Below are 22,959 nucleotides of genomic sequence, written 5' to 3' on the forward strand. Positions count from 1 at the left end.
GTCTGCCAGTGACGTCCTCGCACGCCTAGGACACAGATAGATGGCACATGCAAACGATCGACCGCCTCAGCTTCCAGGATAATTGTAAATGTCACGATCATGTCATAGTTTTTAAGTCAATGCCAAGAACGCCACGAAGATGCTGATGGCAAGGGGATCGTGCAAGGGGCCGGCAGGGAGCAGGGGCTCCTCCTCCTGGCTCTGCGGCAGCCAGCCCCCTCCTCTGTTGCCTGTTTTGCATCCCAGGTTTCTAGTCATCATTGCTCTCAGTCAAAAGGTTTTACACTCACGTGAAAGACTGCGAGGAAATTTTGCCATTGTCAGTAGATGTCACGGGCCTTCTAATACCAATAACGATGCTGGCGTACATTCCCAGCTATCACCCTGATCACTACTGATGCCATTTTTTAAAATCTGATTCTAATTCAACCCTGTGAACCAGAATCTGTGGTTGTTATCGTTACATAAGGCAGGAAGCTAAGCTTGAATGCAGCCCAGTAAATTCCCCGTGTCCGTACAGATAGTGAGTGCTAGGACGAGGCCTTGGACTCGGGTTGTCAGAGTCCAAAGCCCAAATTACTGATCTTTGCTAACATGGGCAAGCACAGCACGCATAAAGTGGGCTGCTGACACTGCTGTGCTGTTTTTATTTTTTTGCCTGAAAACCAAAGCAATGGTGATTGCGCATGCACAGTCGTGGGTGGCTTCAGCTACTGTTCCGGTATAAAGGATAAATTTCACCCGATAAGGCCCTGCGCAGCGGAGGCACCCCTCTTCCAGTCTTTACAGAGCACACAGTCGCACTCTGCATGTTGCAGGAACTAGATAAGTCGTTTCCAAATTATTAGAGAACAAAATGAGAAACGTTCTTTAGGTGCCAGTCACAGTGCCAGTCAGAAGCAGCGCAGATCTGCCTCCTTGGTCTCCTCCTATAATTTTTGCTGCATAATAGGGAGCTCGCTCCCAGCGAATGAGGGGCTTAGGGCTTCAGCTGTTCCTAACACACCTTCTCGAGGCCTGGCTTGGAACGAGGTGAACAGTTGTGGCTCTGATTAAGGATTAAGGCTTTATATCAGGAGGAATCCCCGAGGGCTGGTTTTTACACGGATCTTATTAGTACTGCAATAAGAACGGGAGAAGAACAACATGGAAACACTGGCAGGCCTCGTGCTCAGCACACTGAAAAATGAGTGGTAAATTAGAGCAAAAGCTATGCGACCTTTTGTTGATAATGTTCCCGTAAAGGAAGATGTCACAGCCAGCCGTATGTACCGATGGGGCTCTCTTAGCCGTTCTCTTTTCTCTTATTAAATAGGTAAAATTGTATGTTTTTATCATGCACCTGATATTTTGAAGTATATATCTGTTGTTGAGTTAGTGTAGCTCAGAAACACATGTGTTGGCCGCTACTATTTCATGGTATGAATCCTCAGCGTCCATGCTGCATTTCACGAGAATGTGGTATGTCGTTGTTACTGAGAGCCACCACGTGTCTGCAAGTGCTCCTGCCTCTACCCCGTGGCTCCGCCTTTGGGAGCCACCACGCTGCTGCGCACTTCTAAGAAGCCAACTCTGGAAGCGCTCCGTGTGGCTGAGGTCCTGCCGCTTGGTCTCTGCGCCTGGCATATTTCACTGGCCACAGCTCTCACAGGTGCACTAGGGCCTCTTAGCCTCCAGTGTCCTTGTCTGCGAGGTGGGAATGCTGGTGCTGAGCTACCAACTGCTGTGCAGAGAAGAAGTGTGCCCGCAGTCACGAGGACACAAGTCAAAGGCATTCTCTCTTTCTGTTAATGCTGCAGGCAGGAGAGCTTTGAGAATCCAACACTTGCAAACGACTTTTCGACTTTTCGGTTTTCCTTTCCCTCCCAACTGAGTTACAATCCTGTGTTAGATAAACACGTCAGCAAAACCCAGAGCAAATTATACCTCTTGATAAAATGAGATAGAAGTAGGGAAGAGGATGAAGGTCTGATTGTACCCCACAAAGTGCAGAATTCACAGCACGGAGAGTTTGGCCCAGCAAGTGCTCGGCCGGAGCTGCTGTTCATCTGCTCCTGCCCTGCCGCTGCCCCCGCCTCAGGCTGCACGGAGGTGTGAGTCTGTGCAGGGAGGGGGCGGGTTTGAGCCCAGGGCGTCTGGGGCACTGTTTTAGCCCGAAGGCTTCTGATGCCCTTGTCAAAGGCTCTCCTGTCCCCAAGAATGGCAAGTGGCAGAGTCCCTTCTGTGTTGCTAAGATATAGAGCTAGCATCTTCGCCACACTTTTTGGTACAGCTTTATTAGCCAAAACCTCCCCTCCATCTGGGTGGCACTCTCCGGGTTCCTGGCTTACATTCTCCAGGTGCCTGGATCCTGGAGAGATGCTGTGGCTCTGGTGACCCCCAGGGCCCCGTGATGCCCCGAGACGGACAGCTCTGAGGTCTGAAGGAGGCAGCACCCGACCCCTCAGCTTCTCCGATTGTTGGTTCTCTCCCTGCACACGAGCTGGAGCTGCCTTCCATCTAGAGCCAGGGAGTCACCCCTACAGGCCGCTGCAGCGCAGCTCAAAGTGCCGCGAGCCCTCACAGACGGAAGCTGCTGCTTCTCGGCTGTGCATCTATTTTTAAAATAGAGCATTTTACCAGTGTCTTCCTTAAATGTTAGCTCCTTGTGAAAGCATCCCTGTCTTTAAATGACACAAATTAAGAGTCAGGATGAGGAATGGGACACTTAGACATCTCCAGGCTGTCGCTTGTCCCTGCTCTGAGAGCAGCACTTTTTTCTCAGTTCTTTGGAAGTGCGAGCAGGGGTGTGCAATGCCATTTGGCTGTGTGAGCGCTGTCTAGGGAAAGTCAGTCTGGGACTTTGCCGTGACACCGCAGCGCTCTGTGGCCCAGGTCTGGGGACAAAAGCCAGGTGACACTGCATCTGGTCTGCATCTCAGTCTGGTCTGCGTGTCCCTGGGGCAGCCAGTAGACTGTAGGACTTACCTGTGTGAATCCAGACCCGAATCTGAACCCACGATGGTATCAACACTCCCTGCTTCTTCTTCTCAAAGGAAATAGGCAAGGCACAGAGTCCACGCCAGTGACCGCATTGAGCTTCATCAAGGGGGCCACCATGGCTCATCACACAAACAGAGTCTCTTTCCTACAAAGGCTGCAGGCAGGAAGAGGAGCTTCAGCTAAGGAGAGCGAGGCTGGCTGCTGGGATCCATGCTGCGGACAGAGCAGGATCAGAGCCCGAGGCCCAGCTCCGCTTGCAGCTCTTCCGTCTTGCTTGGGACCTTTCTCTTAGGAGCTAACCTAAGGGGCCTTTACTGTCCTCCCCTTTACCTGCTGCTCCCCTCTTCGCTGTTTCACATATGTGTGGCCAATCGCGGAAGGAAACTGAAACGGAACACTCCACAAGTAGGCAGCTCGCGAGTTTTGTGCTGTGCGCCCTTCTGACTCTTGGGATGAGGTCCTGCGCTGGCGGGTGCAGTGTTGCCCGGGAATCCTCAGCTCGGTTCCCAGGCAGCCGCAGGATCACAGTGCGCTCAGGTCACCCTGTGTTTACTCCATCAGAGCCCTGACACACAGAAGCGTTGTGCGAAGAGGCAGGTATGTCCTGGCACTGTACACTGAGGCAACAGGGCACGTAAGAAGCACACAGCGCTGCGCACACGGACTTCGGGACTTCCGGCAGCCCCAGGCCACGCGTATCCCGTGCAGATGAGGGGCCGCATGCTCCTGTGCCAAGCTGTCCCCCAGCACTTCACGGGGATTGTTTTACTTAATCCTCCTTAAGGTACACGCAGGGCTCAGCAGCGGAGCACTGGCCTAGTGTGCCCACAAACCCCAGTACTGCAAAACAAAACACCAAAACCCCCAACAAAATAGAACACGAAAGCCCAAGAGCAGCATAAACACGTCTTGGAATGTGTCCCAGACTCGACCCTGGCCCTCCCTACCCTCTGCCATCTCTACCATCAGCCCCACTGCTGCCCGCAGCCTGAGCACAGCCACCTGCAGGTGTCTTTCTGGAGCTTCCGGGAAAGTGCACAAACGCAAGTAGTCCATTTGAAAGGCAAACCCACAAAAGGGCACGGAGACAGGGGACAGTGAGGCGCAAGCAGCTAGCAGAGGCGCTGCTTGGCGCAGGTGACTGGTGGGCAGCAGAGACTGAGCGCCTGCGTGTTCCGGCAGGGGCAGGTGGGGATCCACTGCAGGGAAGACCTGGAAGCAGGAGCGACTGTCCCCCCACTCCCTGGCTCCCCAGACCTCCTGCAAGGATTCAGTTCCCTGTCTCACCTGAGACCCAGCAGCCAGTGTGGGGCTGCTGGGGCTGCAGGGGAGGCCTCAGCCAGGCCAGCAGCAACCACAGTGCCTGTGGGCACCTCGGGAAGTCTGGAGGAGAAGGCACAGAGGAAGCAAGAAGACAAGGCAGCCATGGCTTATCCTTTGTGAGAGGGCTGCCGAGCCGCCGTTCTCTTCGTGGGCTTTGTCCTCAAGGGCACGGATGCACGGCCTGGATCAGGCTTCCCTGAGCAGCTCCACATCGGCCCTGCACCCTGCTGACCCTGTCCTCTGCTCTCCGCAGGCGCAGAGCCCCTCCACTCCTCTCCACAGCCAGCAACCTACTGGGCTTGAGCTCTGAGACTGCAGGTTCCTTGCCACCGCAGTGCTGCTCGGGTGTCACTGGTGCAGAGCCTGCGGGCAGGGTTGTCCAGGTGCATGCCGGTTTCCCTTCTTCACTCAGTATCTCAGTAGGAAGAAGCGCTAAGTTGAAAGTCTACTTCCTGGGTGGATAGACTGTAGACTTTATTTATTTATTTATTTATTTATTTATTTATTTGTATTTAGTACAGGATTTATAGGGTCTCACTACACAGATTGGACTGGTAGCAATCCTCCTGTTTTTTAGCCTCACAAGCACTGGGATTACAGCGCACGCCATCTCGCCCAGTCTCAATCGCCATCACAGCATGCCCTAGGGGCGGGGCCGGCACAGCACACTGGGGATCGAACTCCTGGCCCCTGCTTCTGCTTAAGCAGGCACTTTAGTCCACTGAGCTATCAGGCTGCCCCCCACCCCATGGGTGGACTCTAAATATAGGGATTTGCACTTCTCAGTCCTGTCTGATTTAGCATCAGCCCTGAGCATGTGGCTGCGCTGCGAAGGTGAGTCTTGCTTCCCTTGCACACTTGAAAAGGCCGGTCAGCCCATTCCCTGCTGCCTCCCAACACATCAAGGAGAAGCATCACTGTAACAAGGGCTCAAACGTCTTAGGAGTGAGGGGCGCCTATGATTTCACCAAGCCCCTAGGTCAGCGCGCTGACACTATTAAAGAAAGACAAAGAAATAGAGAACATTGTTGGCTGTACTGGGCAGGGACAAAGCCATCACTAATCATCTTCCTTTTTCATATCCAGCTTGGCAGTAAAGCCATCTTGCCTGTTGGAGATTTGTCATTTGATCTGTAGGTAGACTCCTATGCACCCTTCAAAATCCAGCTCACTTGTCACCTCATCTATGTAAAGGAAAAACGCAAAGAAGTTGCTATTTGTGGAGCACTTACGGTGCCAGGCACTGTGTGACACATTTTTTTTTTCTTTTTTGAGCTAGGTTTCTCTATGTCCTTTAGGCTGGCTTTGGGTGCAAGGTAATCTTTCTGCATCAGCCTCCTGATACTGGGCAACAGGTGTGCCACACTGCACCCGGCCAGACAGTGCATCTTCTTGTCTCAGCAGCACTGTAAGGAGAAGTGCCCGCCTCCCGAATGTGAGGGCTGAGGAGAAGCAGAACTCCGGCCACTGTGGACTGAGGTCAGGGTGTGCGGGCAGGTCACTCTCAGCAGGGCGCACACACTTTCTAGCACCCACACAGCAAGTTTCGCTCCAGCACTTCTGCCCTTACGCAGTGGCTTACGGAGTCCTCGCCAAGCACTGAGCCAGCGGCGTCCGCCACAGCTCGCTCGCGGGGTCGCAGGCCTAGGAGATCTCTTCTGCCTCCACAGCTGTCGGCGCTCAGGGGTTGCTGGCCTGTCTCACTGAGAGTAGTCCCCGTCCCATTTTACAATTGTGTGTTCATACTGTTGTCTTCCCCATGAGCACACAGTTTCCTTGAGGGTGAGGTTTCTACTATTACACACATGTGGCGTGTGTGCGTGTGTGTGCGCATGTAGGGGTGAAGACAAGAATGGGATGGAATGAACAAATGTCCCGCCTTTAAGCAAAATGGACAAGTAAGCCAGTGCTCTGACACAGCCCACAACTTACTGAAGAGCTGACCCTTGACCCAGCGGGGTTGTGCGCGTCCTGTCCCCAGCCCCACTGCCTGCCAGAATGTGCTTCACGTCCTCCTCGCCCACATCCCTCCTCCAGGAGCTGTGCCCCTTCACAGCTGGTGGCGTGGGGGACCGGCTTCTCAGCCCCTGTCCTTGTCTGTCTCTGACTCTAGGAGAAGCAGCCACTGAAGCAGCCGAGGGACAGGTCACCCATACGCTAGCAGTCGTGGGTTTGACTCAGAGGAGAGGCTGAGTAGGGCTCTACGATGCGGGGCCGCTCGCCCAGAGCATGTTACTGACTTCACCAATAACCCCAGTCAGGCTGGTATTCCTAAAGCTGACAGAACATTAGCAGGAGCCGAGCAGCAGCAGCACACACACACCTCGGAGGCAGTCACAGGCACTGTCCCACGGGAACAGGCAGGAGCAGGAAGACAATGAAAGCCATAGAAAGGAGAACTTGAAAGCAGAATACTTCCAGAATATTTATGTGAGGGCAAAGAATCCTTCCTTTGCTCCACAGGCTCTGAGGACAGCATCACACTGTAGCGCAGAACAACGCCGTCAGAAACTGTTAGAATGTTTTCTCTCAACTCTATTTTAAAACACAAGGACGCGAACAACTTCTACTTTTAAAGAATAATTCCTATTTGAAACAGCTATTCTTTTTAAAAGCTTAAAATTTTGGTTCTCAAGTGGGCAGAACTTTAGCTATCAAAGATTACAGTTGAACAGAAAGAACTCTTCTCCTGAATTTCCCAAGATTGCTAAAGCACTTCAGCCTGCAGAAGATGCCAGGCTGGCAGCGTGCAGAGCGTGCAGAAGAGTCGAGAACACGTGCATAGCTCTCGGCGAATTCCACTAGAGCCCCAAGGCCAGCGGACACGGCGTAGAGACCTGCTTAGCCCCGGGAACTTGCAGCTCGTCGCATTGTTACCCACCCACCATGGGCCACAGAAGGTCATGCTGGTTATGATACACCAATTCTTGCTCCAATCCTTGCAGCACTCGTGAGGTCGTTGCTGTTATTCTTGCCGTGGTTCTGTGTTTACGTTTCTGCTGTCATCGGTTGTTCAGTGTACCAGCAGGGCTGCAGCCACCTCCATGAAGTGGTACAGACAGAAGGAGGGAGAACACCTGTGGCCTCAGCTCTCCAACACCTTTTTTTTTTTTTTTTTTCATTTTTATTTGGCTTCCAGTTCTTATTCATGCGGTGGGACACTGGTTGAAAATGTGAGTCTGTTATTCCTTTTCTTTGGAATTTCATACTCATTCAAAGTAACTTTGCAGCTTTTCTCATGTAAGAAATAGAAGTGATTTTCTCACCACCTGGACTGTACCTTTCTTTGCCGAAGGAAGGTGTCGTGTGATGAGCCTGAAGGGCCTGCCCTGAGCCCGCATCTCTAGGTGCCTGGGTGCTCCCACTCTTCATGGGAACTTTCCCCACCGTCCCGTGAGCACCAGCCTGCGGGGGGACCCTGGAAAGCACGCGGCCTTATTGCCGTCGATGCACCAGCCAGCATCGAGTCAGCCTGGGAACGAGGCTTCTGGGAAGGTGGGCATGAGCCGCCCTGAGCGAGCTCACTGCGCACAGGCGGAGTACAGCAGAGGAATGGCTATGCCTAGCTTAGTTCTTTAAGTGGCTGCTTCCACAAAGCTGTCAGCCTCAGGTTGCTGTAGTTCGATCACCACAACACTCCAGCCAGCCAAACCTGCCCTGCACACATTCGGAGCCAAAAAAAAAAAAAAGGCTACGGGAAGCTGTGTCCTGCGCGGTGGGCTATACAGCAATAGCCGGTGCAAGGTGCATGCATGCAGCCTACCTAGTCATGCTGCTGCTGCATATCATATTTTTTTTTACCCATGTGACAGTTATACTGCCAATATAATGCTCCCAACGGTTGTATATGTAAGTGGTCTGCAGCTACTGCCGAGAGGTGAACACACAATGCCAGGAGGGCATCCCACGTCTAACAGTGGCTCCAGGCCCTAATTTTTTGGTGATGAGTTCTGTGATTCACTCAGTGAACTTCTGCTTCTTCATCCATGAAGCAGGGCTAGTGAGTGTTCGATGTTTTTGAACACCCAAGAAGGCGCATGATGGCCCAGCGCCAGAACTCAGTGTAGTTAAGTAACAAATGGAAGATACGATGTCAACAATACTGTAATTTACTTAACTGCCAAGTATGAGTTGTGAGTTCAAAGATGTGAACAAAAGAAAGAAGCCGCAGCTGGGCGTGGTGGCCCGTGCCTGGAATCCCAGCACTCAGGAGGCTGAGGCAGGAGGTTCACTACCACTTGAAGGCCAGCTTGGGCTACACAGTGAGTTCAAAGCTAGCCTGAACTACAAAGGGAGGCCTTGTAAATTAATTAATAAGGGCAAGACAAACCGGAGGAGAGAAAGAAAGAGATATTGCTAGACTGTATTTCAAGAGTATGCCTGTGACCTGGAGATTCCACAATTAATTCTGGAATGAAATTAAATTTAAGTAAGAAGACCATAATAGATCTGAGAAAACCACCCCTTGGAAGCAACGCTGGATGCATTGGACTTTCATTTCTCCAGGGAAAGGCCCTGGAAGAACCCTTGCTCTAAAGAGTACTTCTGGGCTGTACCTTAGAAATCGGAACTCAGAAATCTGGCATCCACCATGCCCTGAAAAGAGCTCAGCGCGCGTCGCGTGCTCTGTGGAGGAGCAGATGAGCATCTCACGTGTAGATTTTCAGGCCTTGCATTCGGGAATCCTGAGTCGGATCTGGAGCGGAGTCCAGGCGTCCCTGTGCGCTTAGCACCCCCGGGAAGCTCACCGATCAGTCACTTGGAGGAAACATCACCGGAGCATTTTCAGGTGGAGGCCAAGACCGAGAGGGCTGCATCAGGAGCTCAGACGTCCTCGGGAAGTCCCGGCTGAGCCGGGAAGAGATCTGAGGCCTCGGCCGTGGCCTGACGCGGAAGGGCTATTCCCGGGCTCTCCACCGGGCAGGGCGCTCCGGCCCAGGCGCTAAGACCTGCCGTCCTTCCCAAGGGCAGCCCCTGCCTCCCCGCGACGATCACACTTAGGTGCTGGGCAAATGATGCATGTGGAGACGTCTTTTCTTCTTAGGAGAACTGAACTGAAACCTCAGCAGCTGACTTGTAGACAGGCTGAAGGGCTTCCCTTGTCCAGCAATATACAGCCGGTGTTAGCTTCCAAAGAAGGCCAGAAAGGAAATCAAGGTAACAGCTTCCTTTAAATTGTCTTGTCTCCTTGGGGTTTTGAAGTACATTTTCTGGTTTGATAAAGAACGTAGCATTTTATATAATTCATCTTTTCTAACAAATGGCGTGACGCTCCTCCGTCTTCCCGGGTCCAGGTTTCGGAGGGTGCTCTGTGCCCTGCGATTTTTCTCAGGAAACCCAGCTGGAGGGATGAATGTGCCCCAGAAGCACATTTATTTTGGTAGAATGGGAAGCCTGGATATAGCTTTTGAGTTATTTAAAAATTATTTTAAATAATTTTGAGGTTGAATTAAAGCAATCTAAATTATTTATTGAGATAAAAAGGAAAATTCCAGCGCAAGTCCACACTGGGTGGACTTCTTATGCTTCATGTGGCCCTGCAGTAAAAACAGCACCCAGAATAAGGGTTAAAATCTTGATATTTGAGGGCCAGGAATATAGCTCAGTGGAACAAGTGCCTGCCTGGCACGAGCAAGGTCCTGAGTTCAATTCCTGGAACAACAACAACAAAAAAGGATTGTCTTGAAACATTGGTATTTGAGAAGAGGAGGGTTTCAAGGCTTCTCAGCTCATAAACACGGAACCTCAGGAGATGACTCAAATTTAAGCCTTAGCATCTTTATCCGTGTAATGGGGGTAATTATAGCAAGTGTTTATCGAACACTTACTATATGTCAAGAATCCTTAAGGAGTCTTACCATGATTTTGTTTAGTAGCGGTGATAACCTCATGGTATGTGTGCTACTTTCATCCCCAACGTACAGATACGCAAACTGAGATACAGAGAGGTAAAATAACCTGGCCAACTAAGAAAGTAAGACTTTACTACTTAAAGTCCTACAGGAACAGAAGAGGAAGCCCAGTTTGATTCTGGGCAGGCTGCGCTCGGAGCCTAAGGATGAAAATGTTCTTCACCAGAAGCATGGGTGCGTGCTTGGCTTACAGCGAGCCCTCCAAGGTTGGTTCTCTCACGCTGCTTGTGGTAGAGGAGACCTTGGGGCACCGGCCCATGTGGGGAGGCTGCTGCCTTCCAACGCCCACAGCCCCGTGCTACCAACCACACTGCTGCCTCCTCCCTACTCCTTGGTCTAAGGTCAATAATGACCTGGGAAGCAGAGGAAAGTGTCAAGTTTTCTGAATTCCTCTGTTTAGACAGTTGCTCATTTGGTGAGGAGTTACATCCTTATAGCCTTTCTTGTTCGCCATCTTCCCCAAATGGAGATTATCTATGAATGGGATTTAATCCTGCTCCCCCCAGTAATTACATCATGAGCACTTCCACTGTCCCTGCACTGTTCTGTGACACTGGGATTCTCAAGGTTACATATTGCATTTTATAGATACAGAGCAGGAGAAGGGCAGGATGACCTCCTTCCTCCCTCCTGCTCCCTCAAGAGGACAGAGCTACAAAGGTCAAATGCAAGTGTGTGCTCTAGGTTCTTGTGTTACACACGTACAGGGCTGGGTGTGGTGGCACAGGCCCATGACCCCAGCGCCCTGGGAGGCTGAGGCAGGTAGATCACAAGTTCAAGCCCGGCCTAGACACCTTAGCAACCTAGCAAGACTGTTTCAAGAAAAAAAAAAAAAAAAAAAAAAAAAAAAAAGATACAAACGGCTGAGAATGTAACTCAGTGGGGAGACCCTGGGCTCAATCCCCAGTGCCAAAAACAAACACATCCCACAGAGAGGCCTTGCTGCTGTCCCTGCGTGGGGTCCCCACCTCTAATTTTGTTGGAGGAGGGAAATGACTGCCAGTCTGCGTGCAGTTGTTTTTCTTTGTGCTGTTTCCTCACGGGATAGAGGACGGTGTTAGCTGTGGGACCTGGTTGCGGCTTTGAAGGACAGGAGAGAATGCCTGCTGCCCACTCTCAGGCGTGGCACAGTTTATGAGTAACTCCCCTCCCTCAGGGGGTATCCCGTGCCAGGCCGGCTCTGTGCATTTTGGTGTTTGTTAGCAGAGTGGAAGCAAGGCCACCCAAGGTCACGGGCACCAAAATCTTGCAGTCAGGCCACCTTTCTTTTGTTGTTCTTATTCGTTTTAGTGAACAGGGTTTTGCGCGTTAGGGGTTTTCTCATGTGGCCCGAACCAGGTGACAGTAATAGTCTTATAACCATTGGAACCGTAAGCCGTTGCGATTGCGCCTGTGATCTGCTCAGAGCTCGGCACATCCCCGAGATGTCTCCACGGCTTTCTTACACTGGATCACCTGTAGTTTTCAGAAACAGACTCGGAAGCTGGAAGCAGTCCTACAAAGAGGAACTGAGTGGGTGCAGGCCAAGCAGGCAGAGTGCACGTCAGCTTGTCTGACTGAAGACAGCGTTTCTCATCAGCAGGGGACCTAGGAGGACATTTCGCAGGGACCCACACGGGGCAGGAGGTATGTGAAGAGGTTCAGTGTTGCTGTTCACCAGGAAGCGCACGTCAGAACCACGCTGGATCCCACACCACCTCAGCCCTGTAAGAATGCCTAGTACAAGATGACGGAAGGCCAGAAAACACACACAGCCTCGCTATTTTCAGCAAAGGGGCCGAGCAGTGAAGGGGAGTCCGGCTCCTTCACGGGGAGGAGGAGGGGGGCTGCTTGCACGCGGGGTGCTGGGAGGCCGGCTCCCCTCGCACAGCAGGCTGGGATCAGGCCACGACTATCGCCATGCGCTCTGCTGGACTAAGACTGAATCACAGATGTCATTGTTAAGACAGAAACCCTAAATCTGCTGGAAAAGAGAATACGTAGGACTCTTGGAGACACTGGTGCAAAAGGAGACTTTATGAGAAAACCACAATTGCACAGGAAATATTACAAGGAGTCAACAACTGGGGTCTCATTAAAAAGCTTTTGCATAGCAAGCTAAGGAAGTTTGCTGTGTTGTGAAGAAACAGCACATGGAGGGGGAAATATTTGCCAGTTGTTCTTCAAAGAGCTTACTTCTAGAACATATAAAGAACTCAAAAAAAATCAGAACCCCCAAATTTAAAGGCCCAATCCAAAAATGGGCATCCAAAATGAATAGAGACTTCTCAGGTTAAGAAATAGAAATGACAAATATGTGAAAAATGTTCATTGGTCATTCAAGAGATACAAATTAAAACAACACTGAGATTCCATCTCACTCCAGAAATAATGGCTATCATCAATAAATCAACCAGTAACAAATTCTAGAGAGGCTGTGTAGAAAAAGAAAGCCTTCACTATTGGTAGGAGGATAGCCTGGTACAGCCACTGTGGAAACCGCAGTGTGGAGATGCCTCAAAAAACTAGGAATAAAGGTCCATATGACCAAGCTATTCATTTTCTAGTTATCTTCCTTGAAGATTGAGAAAACCATACCACAGAGACACAAGCACACCCATGTTTGTAGCAGCATAGTTGGGAATAGCTAATTCTTGGAAACAAACCAAATACCCATCAATCAATGAATGGATAAAGAATATGTGTTTTTTTTATATCATGGAGTACTATTCAGCCATAAAGAACGATAAACTTGAGACATCTACAGCTCACTGGATGCACCTTGAAGATATACCCATAAATAAGTACTCTGGTGTGAGAAACTAAAGGTGTACATAAGAACCGAAATGTACAGTAAGTATTGGGAAATAAGGAGATGTTCACGCGGGAGGGAAACTGGGGAGGAGGAGGGGAGAGGAAGGCAGAGAAAAGAGAAAACGGGAAAAAATGAAAGCAAAGCTTTTGTAAATACGGCGGGGGGGGGGGGAAGAGAGGATGGAGGGCGGGGAGGGCAGTGAGGAAGGAGGAACCGGTTATGCTGCGCAGGCACAAACTCCGCGTGGTGGATGTGCTCATTACGCGCATCCAAAGTGTACCCCAAGATTAAGTGATTCCAAAGAGACGAAAGATGAAGGTGCTGGTCGGGCGGTGGAGGGCAGGGAGCCCTGCGCGCTGTCCACGGCACCGACAGCGGGTTCGCGGCCACGAGCAGGTACGGAGCGCCCCGGAGACGGCGCAGGCTGCCTCCGCCCGCCCGCCCGCAGCCCCGCTCCTGCGCGTGTGGCCTGGAGTCGGAGTGGCCCGCGTTCATGCACCGCAGCGCTCTTCACCGACCCAGAAAGGGCGTGGGACCACCGAAGTGTCCGTCCACGGACCAACGGATGAAGGGAGCGTGGCCCGGGGATGGCGCGGTACTCATCAACGCTCACGAATGAAATCCTGCCGTTTGCAAGGGCACAGGTGGAGCCGAAAACAGGGACACGCAGTGACATGGGCCAGCCACAGACAGGCGCTGCGAGGTCTGACTCAGGGCTCCGCGCTGATCCTGCGGGATTTCAGCCGAGGGCTGGTTACCAAGACTCGGCAGAACAAGCCGCGAGGCGGGCCTGCGAGCCCTGGGGTGCTGCTGCGGAGCAGGGCGGCCGCGCAGCGCGGCCCTCGGTGTCCAGCTCGACAAGCTGGCGAAGGATTTAGACAGTCCTCACATCAAGCAGCAAGCGTCGCAGGAGCTGGCTGCGCCTGGCCCGCGCTGAGCATCACTCACTGCGTGCTTGACACGTTACACAAGGATTAACACGTGATGTTCATGCTTTATATGTCACTTAAAAATGAGCAGTACTTCTGCATGTGACACCTGTCAGTCTGTCTTTTGGAGACATGCAATTAAAAATTTTTTTTTTTCTATTCTGAAGAAGAATAATTTTAGTTTTGCAGGAACCCCAACAACACTGCAGCGTTTGGCCCTAGATGCCGCCTCCCTCCGCCGGCCTCGGGGCAGCACCCGGCCCCAGCTAGGCCCTCCTAAGCCCTGCCCCGCCCCAGCTCCTCGGCCCTCATCCCTACTCTTCGGGAGCCATGGCCGTGACCCCACGTCGCGCCTACTTGTCACCTCCCCGGAGGCTACCTCAGACTGATCACGTCTTCGGTCTCCTTGTTGCAGACAACCTTGATGGCTTTCTGAAGAGAGCGGGTCAGATGTCGTAGAGAATATTTCTGCACTTGGGCTTTTCTCAGGGTTCAGCAAGGGCTGTACGTGCGCGTGCCGCATCTTAATTCTTTTGTCCCCTTCCCCTCTCGCCCCTCAGACCCTCCAACTCTCAGTCGCTTCCCATTTGAAAACTCCCCACGTCCAGTTTTCCTTTGGCTCCTTCGGCCCTCCCCCCATCTCCCGGCGCGGGGCAAGTCCGTCCCCACGCAGCTCCGGAGCACTGAGTCCTGGAAGCAGCCCGGCCGCCCTGGAGCGGTGAGCGGACAAAGAACGTGCGGCCTTCACCCCGCGCAGCACTGCCCTCCTGTCGGGGTCATCGAAAGCCAAGTTAAATCAAATCCACTCAGTCTGCCACTCGGGGTTAATGAACTTTAATATATGGTTTAATTTAAAAATAAAAATGCGAAGAAACTTAGGTCCTTTCGCGTCCCTTTCCAGTTTAATTCCCTTTTATCCCAAATTTACACATTTGTATTTTGCTCATCTATGTTTTTATAAACCCTTGTTCTACTTACTTATCAATCAATAATATGCATCAATATTTCACATATTGACTGTAGAGCTGTCATAAAGAGCAGTCTTCTCCCCCCTTGCTGCCCCTAGGTGACACTAGGTTTTGGAGATCAGCGGTCTCTAGGGGCCTTTGCCATTCGTTTTCAACTCCTATGCGCTGTTTCGTGAATGTGCCGCGCTCTCCCATCTGTGTGACGATGGACATTTACGTTGTTTTCCATTTCTGTTGCTGTGACAGCCCTGTACAGTGACCCTCCTCTATTCATTCCTGGCTGAGATGGTTCACTTTCTGTACAGTCTGTGTGAAGCATGATGGAAAAATAGAATGAATATTTAAACTTTAAGCATTATCACAGTTAAAACAAAAATACTGCCTTCCCTCACCAGCCTCCTTGCCTCCATCTGAAGCAGCTCTGAAAGCCTTTTTTTTTTTTTTTTTTTTTTGCGGTACCAGCTATTGAACTCAGGACGCAGTGTTTGCCAGGCAGGTACTTATTCTACTGAGCCATCTTCCCGGCCCAGGAAGCCTCTTTTGCCGGTGTCTTTAGTGATGATTTTTGTGGACAACTCGATGTCCTGAGCCAATGCATACCTTTTACCTTCACGGTCATCTTGACTTTGAGGAAGAACTAGAAGGCACGCAGTGCCGGAGCAGAAGACCACAGTGGACGAGAACACCTGAGTGTGTCCACAGGCCTGCCTTTCCGCCGGGGAGCATCAGCCAACTAATTCACTGTGGTTTTCATCCCATGTTGTAAACACATAAGGGAAGGCTTCCAGAGCCACTTCAGAAAGTGATGAGGACAGTGAGACAAGTGGGTCTGAAGCGGGGGTGGGGGCGCTTTGAGGGGAACTCATGGGACTGTGCCTCTATGTAGTGACTTTTAAAAATTTAAACCTTCACTGTATTTTCTTTTTCTTTCCACACCTGCGTCTAGCAGGGGAACTCCTAGGTCTATTTTATTCTCTGTGCTGGGGACTATACCCAGGGTTGAGCTAGACCCTTACCACCACCACCACCATCATCTTCATCAACATCATTGGCATCATTACTGTTATTTTAAATTTTAAGACCAGGTCTTGCTAAGTATCCCAAGCTGAGCTTGAATTGCTCCCTTGAGCCTCCCAGCATGCTGGGATACAGGTGCGTACAGCCACACGGCCCTGGACCTAGGAGCACGGCCACATTCACCCTCTGCTCCTGGTGCAATCAAATCCACCTCTTTCATATGTTCTCGCTCCAGTACTGCATGCTTCCATTACTCCCTGTACAATTGCTGCTCTTATTTATTTATTTGGTCCAGGTTCTTCATATGCAGCTTGGACTTGTAGTTATGCCCTGCTCTCCACCTCCCCAGTTCTGGATTACAGGAGTGTTCCACCACGCCCGGTTTCCAAAGCCAGTGCAGCACCTCTGGGGTTCCAGGGCTGGCACAGTATGTGGTACCAGGGATCAAACATGGGTCCTTGCAATTGCCAGGCAGGTGCTTAGCCTGCTGAGCTATTTCCACAGCTCCAACTGCTGCTTTTCAACTTTCAATGCTTTGCCAATCGGGTGGATAAAGATGTTTCAGTTACAACTTTCTCTAGGCTTAACTGGTGTCTCAGGATCTGTGCAGGCTCAAAGCGTAAAACAGAGGAAGTCTGAAGGGTGAAGGCGAAGCCCCAGTCGAGATTCTGAGTATCTCTGCTGCCTCCTAAGGTTTCCTGTGCCCCTTTGCAGTTCATCTCCCTCTCACCCTTGTGTTGAAACAGTGGCCAGTGTGTTTCCCCAAACAAGATTGCTTCCCTGTGTTCACATGACACAACAACGAGAAAGGGGAGGGCAGTTGGCTTCTCTTATTTTATGGAGGGTCTCCCTTTAAAATTAGGGGAGAAGGTTGAAGCCTAGACCATAGTTAAGATGAGTGACAGGACGAGACTTCATTCAGGCCTCTCCTACTCCCCAGGTATAGTCAGAAGAGCTCTCAGATGACCCTCAAGGTCACCCCCGGTTACACACACCTGGCGTGGTCCCCCACCTTGAGTACAGCTGCACCTTGGGACTAGTGGTACAGCGGCGCCCCAAGAAGCTGCTCCATGAAGCCAAGATGAAGCGCTCACGGATGTGCTCAGGTCCTCACACAGCTGACATTAAAGCAGTGGAAAGGGGAAGCCACGGAGATGGGCTGGGTATGGCCAAGGGAGCTCTTTAAAGGGGTAGGAAGTGTCAGGGACAGAAGCCACAGGGCATGCAGAGGGCCTCGTGCCTGGAGCACAGCAGAACCAATGGCCTGGTGTGGCGCGCCATGGCTGAGAGCAGCAGGCCTTCATCAGGCAGGGCCGAGGAGGGGACTTCTGCTAAAGCCGGAAGATTTGCAGAGGGACCCACAGCATCCCATGGGACTACAGCCTGGATCCTCACTCAGCAGAGGACCTGGGCGCCTCCTACCCCAAGGGAGCTGCAGTGACAGGAGAGTGTGAATCTACGTCTCTAGGCAGTGTCAGCCACACAGCCACCGAGAGCGGATGCTGCTGGCCGTGGCTGTCTGGCTGTTTCAGATTAGCTTGAGTTCTCTAGAAATTTTGAATGAATGGAATCCTAATATATTTTCTCACCCAATATAGTGGTTTTGGATATTCACGCTGTGTCTCTGCCTACGGATGGACGTGTGGTTTTGAGGCTTTGGCTTGTTCTGGATAGAGATCGCAAGTCTTCCCACGGATGTCCCAGTTGTGCGTTTCCTGATTTCGGGTAAGCGGATGATGCTTTCATGTCTTATTGCCTGCGTGGCTCTCCGCCTCTGTGCTACCTCTCAGAGTTTCACGCCTATTTTTCTATAATGTTACTCGCGTTCTTGTCACCAATCCCGAGGGCTTGCTCCTCCACTCTGGATGTGAGCCCGTCGCCATTAAGGTCGTCTTTCTTGAGCTGAGTATTCTCTTTACCATATAAACGGTGAAATTTTAAGAAAGATCACCTTGTTTATGGCTTCCAGAATGTCCGTTTGCTCTCATTACTTGCTTTAAGAAACCCTTCCTGCACCTGAGGTTATCGCGACAGTCTCCCAATTTTTTTTTTTTTTTAAACAATAGTTTCTAGTCTCTCAGCCTTTGGAAGTTAATGTTTATATGGAGACAGGTAGGAATGTAACTATTCTTCCTAGAAAGTCAACTTTCTTAGTTCTATATATCAAATAGTGTGTCCTTTCTCTGCTGCTTTTCCCAGTCAAATCAAGGCATTCCATGGACGCACACACCGTGCTTTGGTCTCCGCGTGGAGGGACACGCTGGCTTCCCGGCTGCCGCGAGCCCGGCGGCGCTGCTTAATCACAATACTCTTATCGTAGGCCTTGCACACATTATGACATTTTCTCTTCTCTGTCTTTTTTTTCTTTCAGAATTATCTTACTCTTTCCTGGACTTTACACTTTAGATAAAATTGAGAATAAATTTATCAGAACACTTGAAAATATTGGTACATCTTTTATTAGAATCACATTGAATTTATGGATTAATTTGGAGGAAATTTCCTATCTCTACAATACTGTGTCTTCTCATCCACAGCCATATTCATTTTTAATATCTTTCTTGTCTTCTTTCTGATGCTTCAATATCATTTTACAATTTCATCCCATAAGGATCTTACACTTTCTTTGTTGGATTTATTCCCCCATAGATACTGTCTTACATTTCAGGTAAAACATCATAGCTATTTCTCTTCAAAAGTTATAATGTATTTTCCAGGGATCCTATGGGTGCTGGCTTCTGGGTATAGACCTTGATCCACACCTTCGTCAGGCCTATGGCCCAGGTGCAGGCTTGGAGTGGTCACCCACCTGGACACAGAACAATGCAGAGGAGCTCCGGCCCACTAGTGCCATTACATTATTTTGGCTCTGGCTACACCACCCTGGTTGCTACCGATGGGATCATTGGCTATGCAAAAGCAGGTAGCGTGCTGAGCCTGGCCACTGGGCTCCTTTTCGGCAGCTTAGTGGGCCTGGGGGCTTACCAGTTGTCTCAGGACCCCAAAGACATTTGGGTTTCCCTAGTTACATCCGGAACCTTGGCTGGCATTATGGGAATGAGATTCTACCACTCTGGAAAATTGATGCCTGCAGGTTTAATTGCAGGTGCCAGTTTGCTGATGGTTGCTAAAATTGGACTGAATGTATTGAGCAGGCCCCATTCATAGCGCTCACGTCCAGCTTGAACTCAGGAAGAATTAAACATCTCCGGACTTCCACTTTTAAATGTATTGAAGCAATGCAGAACATGCACATACTTTAGCAATTTACTTAAAACAAACAACTGAACTTGGTGAGGAAAGCGTCGGTCACCAGCATCACACCCTTCAGAGGTGGCTGTATAACCAGAGAGCTCAGCGCTGCCCTCACACGGCTGGGTCTTCTGTGGTGAGCCCACCTCTTGTTTCTGTATCAGTAGTTAGAAATCACAAGCGGTAAGATGCTAGCATCAACACTGGGTCCCAAAGCCTCAGGCCCTGCTCAGAACATTATGAAAATCTTCTGGTGTATTCTTTTCCTTGTCTGAGAGCACAGACCTCTTTTGAAATTATGTCAAATGGATAATGCAAATAAAATTTATTATTAATAAAAAGTTATAATGTAAAGAAATTGGAATCTCACCAAATAGGCTACTTTCAAGAAGAAGGAGGAGTCAAGTCTGCCTTCCACCCTGCTGATGAGCTGATGTTTGAAATGTTGTCTTTTTTCTGTTCTGTATTAAGAAAAAAAGCTCACACTGGTCCCTCACAGGAGAGCGTGCTGGCTCTCTCACCTTCCCTGGGAAGTTACCTGCGGTCAGGTTGGGGTCCTCCAGCCCGTTGTCTAAGGGGAGCTGCCAGAGATCAGCCACAGATCATGTGTGCTGGGAAACCTCAGGACCACGGCCACTAGATCTTTTAATTTTTCAAGAAAGGCCAACAGTCCAAATTTTACATGAGCATACAGGCCTGGGGGGAAACCCTTCAGCTGCAATCTCTGCAGAGACTGTAGGGGACAGAACCACCCAGCTAGTCCAAGAGCAGAACATCTTGCCAGAGGGACACAACAGGTTCACCCCCAATGGCAGCAGCAGGAAGGAACTGAGCACAGCAGCCAGAACCAAGCCAGGCACAACTGGATAAATCCAAACTTTGTAGACCTGCATCTGAACTTTAGTAGGTGCTAAGGTTATAACTGCACCAAAGATCTACAACACAGGTCAGAAGACAGTGCTATACAAAATGACAAAGAGAAGGAGCAAAATACAATCTCAGAACCCAAGCCCACCCATAACAAGTGCAGAGGACACTAACACAGAAGAAATTGGGACTCACACAGCTGAAATCAATGAATCAACGGCTTCTGAAATAAAGAAAGAGCTGCAGAAAGGTACAGAGGAACTCAGATTGGAAATGAAAAAACAAATTCCTGAATTAATAACATCTGCAGTAAAGAATCAAATGCAAAAACATATGGAGGAAACCCAATGCCCACCTAGAACAAGTGCAGAGGACATTAGCTCAGCTCAAATGTATGAATTAATAGCATCCATAGTAAATAAGCAACAGCAGAAAGTTATAGAGGAACTCAGAGTGGAACTTTCTGAAAGAAGAAAAGAATTCTCTGAACTCATAGCATCTGAAGTAAAGAAGCATCTACAGAAACATAGGGAGGAAACCCAATCTGAAAAAAAACACTGCAGTAAAAGAATTTATAACTGCTTCTAAAGAAGACATTGATAAAAAAAAATAGAGATTAGAAAAATGACAGATTCCTTGAATGAGCAATGCAGGAAAGAAACAGATTGCAAGAAGCAGAGTCAAAGAGATATAGAGGAATTTAAAATCTCAATCACAAGCTTGCAAAACCGTTTAACTGAAAGTGAAGACAGAGTTTCAGATCTTGAAGATGCTGGTACAGCTAGTGAAAAGGTAAGAAAGGATCTCTTAAAAACAACTAGAATGCAGGAAAAAATAATCCATCACCTGCAAGATGATGCGAAGATGAACAATGTGAGACTAATAGGCATCAATGAGAATGAAGGAGTCAATACAAATGACATTAAAAAAATATGGGCAGAAGTAATAGCAGAAAACTTCCCAATATGAGGAAACAATCTGACATTCAGGTAACCGAAGCATGCAGAACGCCAAGTAACCTCAACCCAATTAAAAACACACCAAGACATATAATAGTCAAGATCCCAGAAATTCAGCACAAGAATAATATACAAATTTTACATGAAATTTCCTTACTCTTACATACTGGCAATTCTTTTTTCATGAAAGATGATCAACATCAGGAGGACCATGGTTCAGGACCGCACCGTGGTGGGAGGCGGAGGGCACTGGTTTCCAGTGCTGCAGAAGGAAGTGCTCTTCTCCTTGGGGCATGGCGCCCCCTTTTCAGACTTCCTCTATCCAGGGCTGTGTGGCAGGCCCACCATGTGTGGGCGTGCTATCTGGCGTTCAGTTCTGCACCACGGTGTGGGCTGTATAAGACACAGGCTTGTCATGTCCTCCTTCAGCCTGGGTAACTACAGCGATTTGGAGGCTGAGCCAAAGAAGCAGCTGAAGAAGGTGACCTGGTGGCAAGGCCAGGCACCCCACTCAGGTGGGCAGGGGCCACATCCTGCCCAGTGCCCCTTACGCTGTCTGGACAGTCGGCAGGGCCACCAGGGAACTGGCCTTCTACTCTTAGCAGAAGGCCTCAAAGAAATCATGCATTGTGCAAGTCAGATCCGCTGACCTAGTTCTTCTCGGGGTGTCTGCAGGTGAGCCCTAGACACCTGGAGTGAATGTACAGAAATGATTTCCTCTAAGAGAAAACTGCAAATGGACACCAACTGCCGTGGCTCTGTGGACCTGAATATTCTGCTTGTGCTTAGTGGTGCACGGGCCGGACCCTGAGCAGTTGTGGCCCTTGGTGGATCAGTGGGTGTTTACACGGCTGCACAGTAACACACTCATGTAAATACAAGGTGTGCTGGTCTTCCTACCACACAGCCACGTGCACCAGAACATGATGTGATGCTCAAGATGCAACAGGAAGGACCCGGACAACCTCATGTCCCTGTCAGCCTCGTGCATGGCTTGAGAGCGCTGGACAGGTCAGAGGGCTGCAGAAGTAGCTACGTCTTGTTTGTGTCCCTCCCTCACTCTCTCAGAATGCTGCTTCGTAAATCTGACAATGCTGAGGGGGCTTTAAAACCACAGAGCGTCAGCCGGCCTGATAGCTCAGTGGACCAAAGCACCTGCTTAGGCAGAGCGCAGGGGCCAGGAGTTGGATCCCCAACATGCCACGCTGACCCTGCTGCCCGGGTGTGCTGAGGCAGCGATTGAGATGGTGTGGCGGCACGTACCTGGAATCACAGTGCTTGGGAGGCTGAAAACAGGAGAATCACCACGAGTCTGATCTACCTAGTGAGACACTGCAGACCCTGTCCTAAATATAGAAAAACAACAACAAAAAACAAACAAAACACCCCACAGAGCTTCATTTTTCAGCTGTGGTCACGTGATCAGCCTAAGAGCCTGCCGAGATGGAACTGTCCACTTCACGGGGTGGTGGAGTGATTCCGATAAGCCATGCTGCAGTTTGCTGCAGGGAGAAGTCACAGATACTTGAAATTCCTTCAAGACATCATTACACATAGATTCTCTTACACAGCCTATACTTGTAGTGAGCATTCCTTTTTAAATTTTTTTAAAAATGTATTTTGTACAGTGTCTCTCTGCGCAGCTCAGACTCATAGTGATCCTCCTGCTTTCAGCCTCCTCAGTGCTGGGACTACAGGCCTGCACCACTAAGCCTGGACTCAGGGGCTGGCTCAGCATGCCCTGGGGTGGGGCTAGGGAGGCAGCAGTATCAGGGATCGAACCCCTCCCCCTGCACTTACCTAAGCAGGCTCTTAGTCTGCTAAGCTATCTCACTGGCCCTTATCGTGAGCATTTCTAAAGATTATCTTACAATTATCACTTATTGATTAGCGTGGGCTTAATTATCTATTTGTAACTCATACCACTCATTGCAAAACTATATCCCATGGACCAAA

General features: G+C 50.0%; 2 protein-coding genes across 3 annotated transcripts in view; one reads left to right on the plus strand and one right to left on the minus strand.

The window, feature by feature from the left end:
• Positions 1–22,959, minus strand: part of Synpr (synaptoporin) — a 303,503-nt gene that overhangs the window by 167,827 nt on the left and 112,717 nt on the right. The gene's annotated exons all lie outside the window — the stretch shown is intronic.
• On the plus strand, positions 18,711–19,246 carry LOC105744029 (transmembrane protein 14C-like). Of its 2 annotated transcripts, XM_023704990.1 has the most exons (2): positions 18,711–18,851; positions 18,951–19,246. In XM_023704990.1, the coding sequence occupies exons 1-2, from the start codon at positions 18,749–18,751 to the stop codon at positions 19,091–19,093; spliced, it is 246 nt and encodes an 81-aa protein (XP_023560758.1). In that variant the 5' UTR covers positions 18,711–18,748; the 3' UTR covers positions 19,094–19,246. The 2 variants fall into 2 exon arrangements, with proteins under 2 accessions (XP_023560758.1, XP_023560757.1); XM_023704989.1 differs by having other exon boundaries at positions 18,711–19,246.

The sequence above is a fragment of the Octodon degus genome, unplaced genomic scaffold (genome assembly GCF_000260255.1).
Source record: "Octodon degus isolate 3935 unplaced genomic scaffold, OctDeg1.0 scaffold00210, whole genome shotgun sequence".
Classification (NCBI taxonomy): Eukaryota; Metazoa; Chordata; class Mammalia; order Rodentia; family Octodontidae; genus Octodon; species Octodon degus.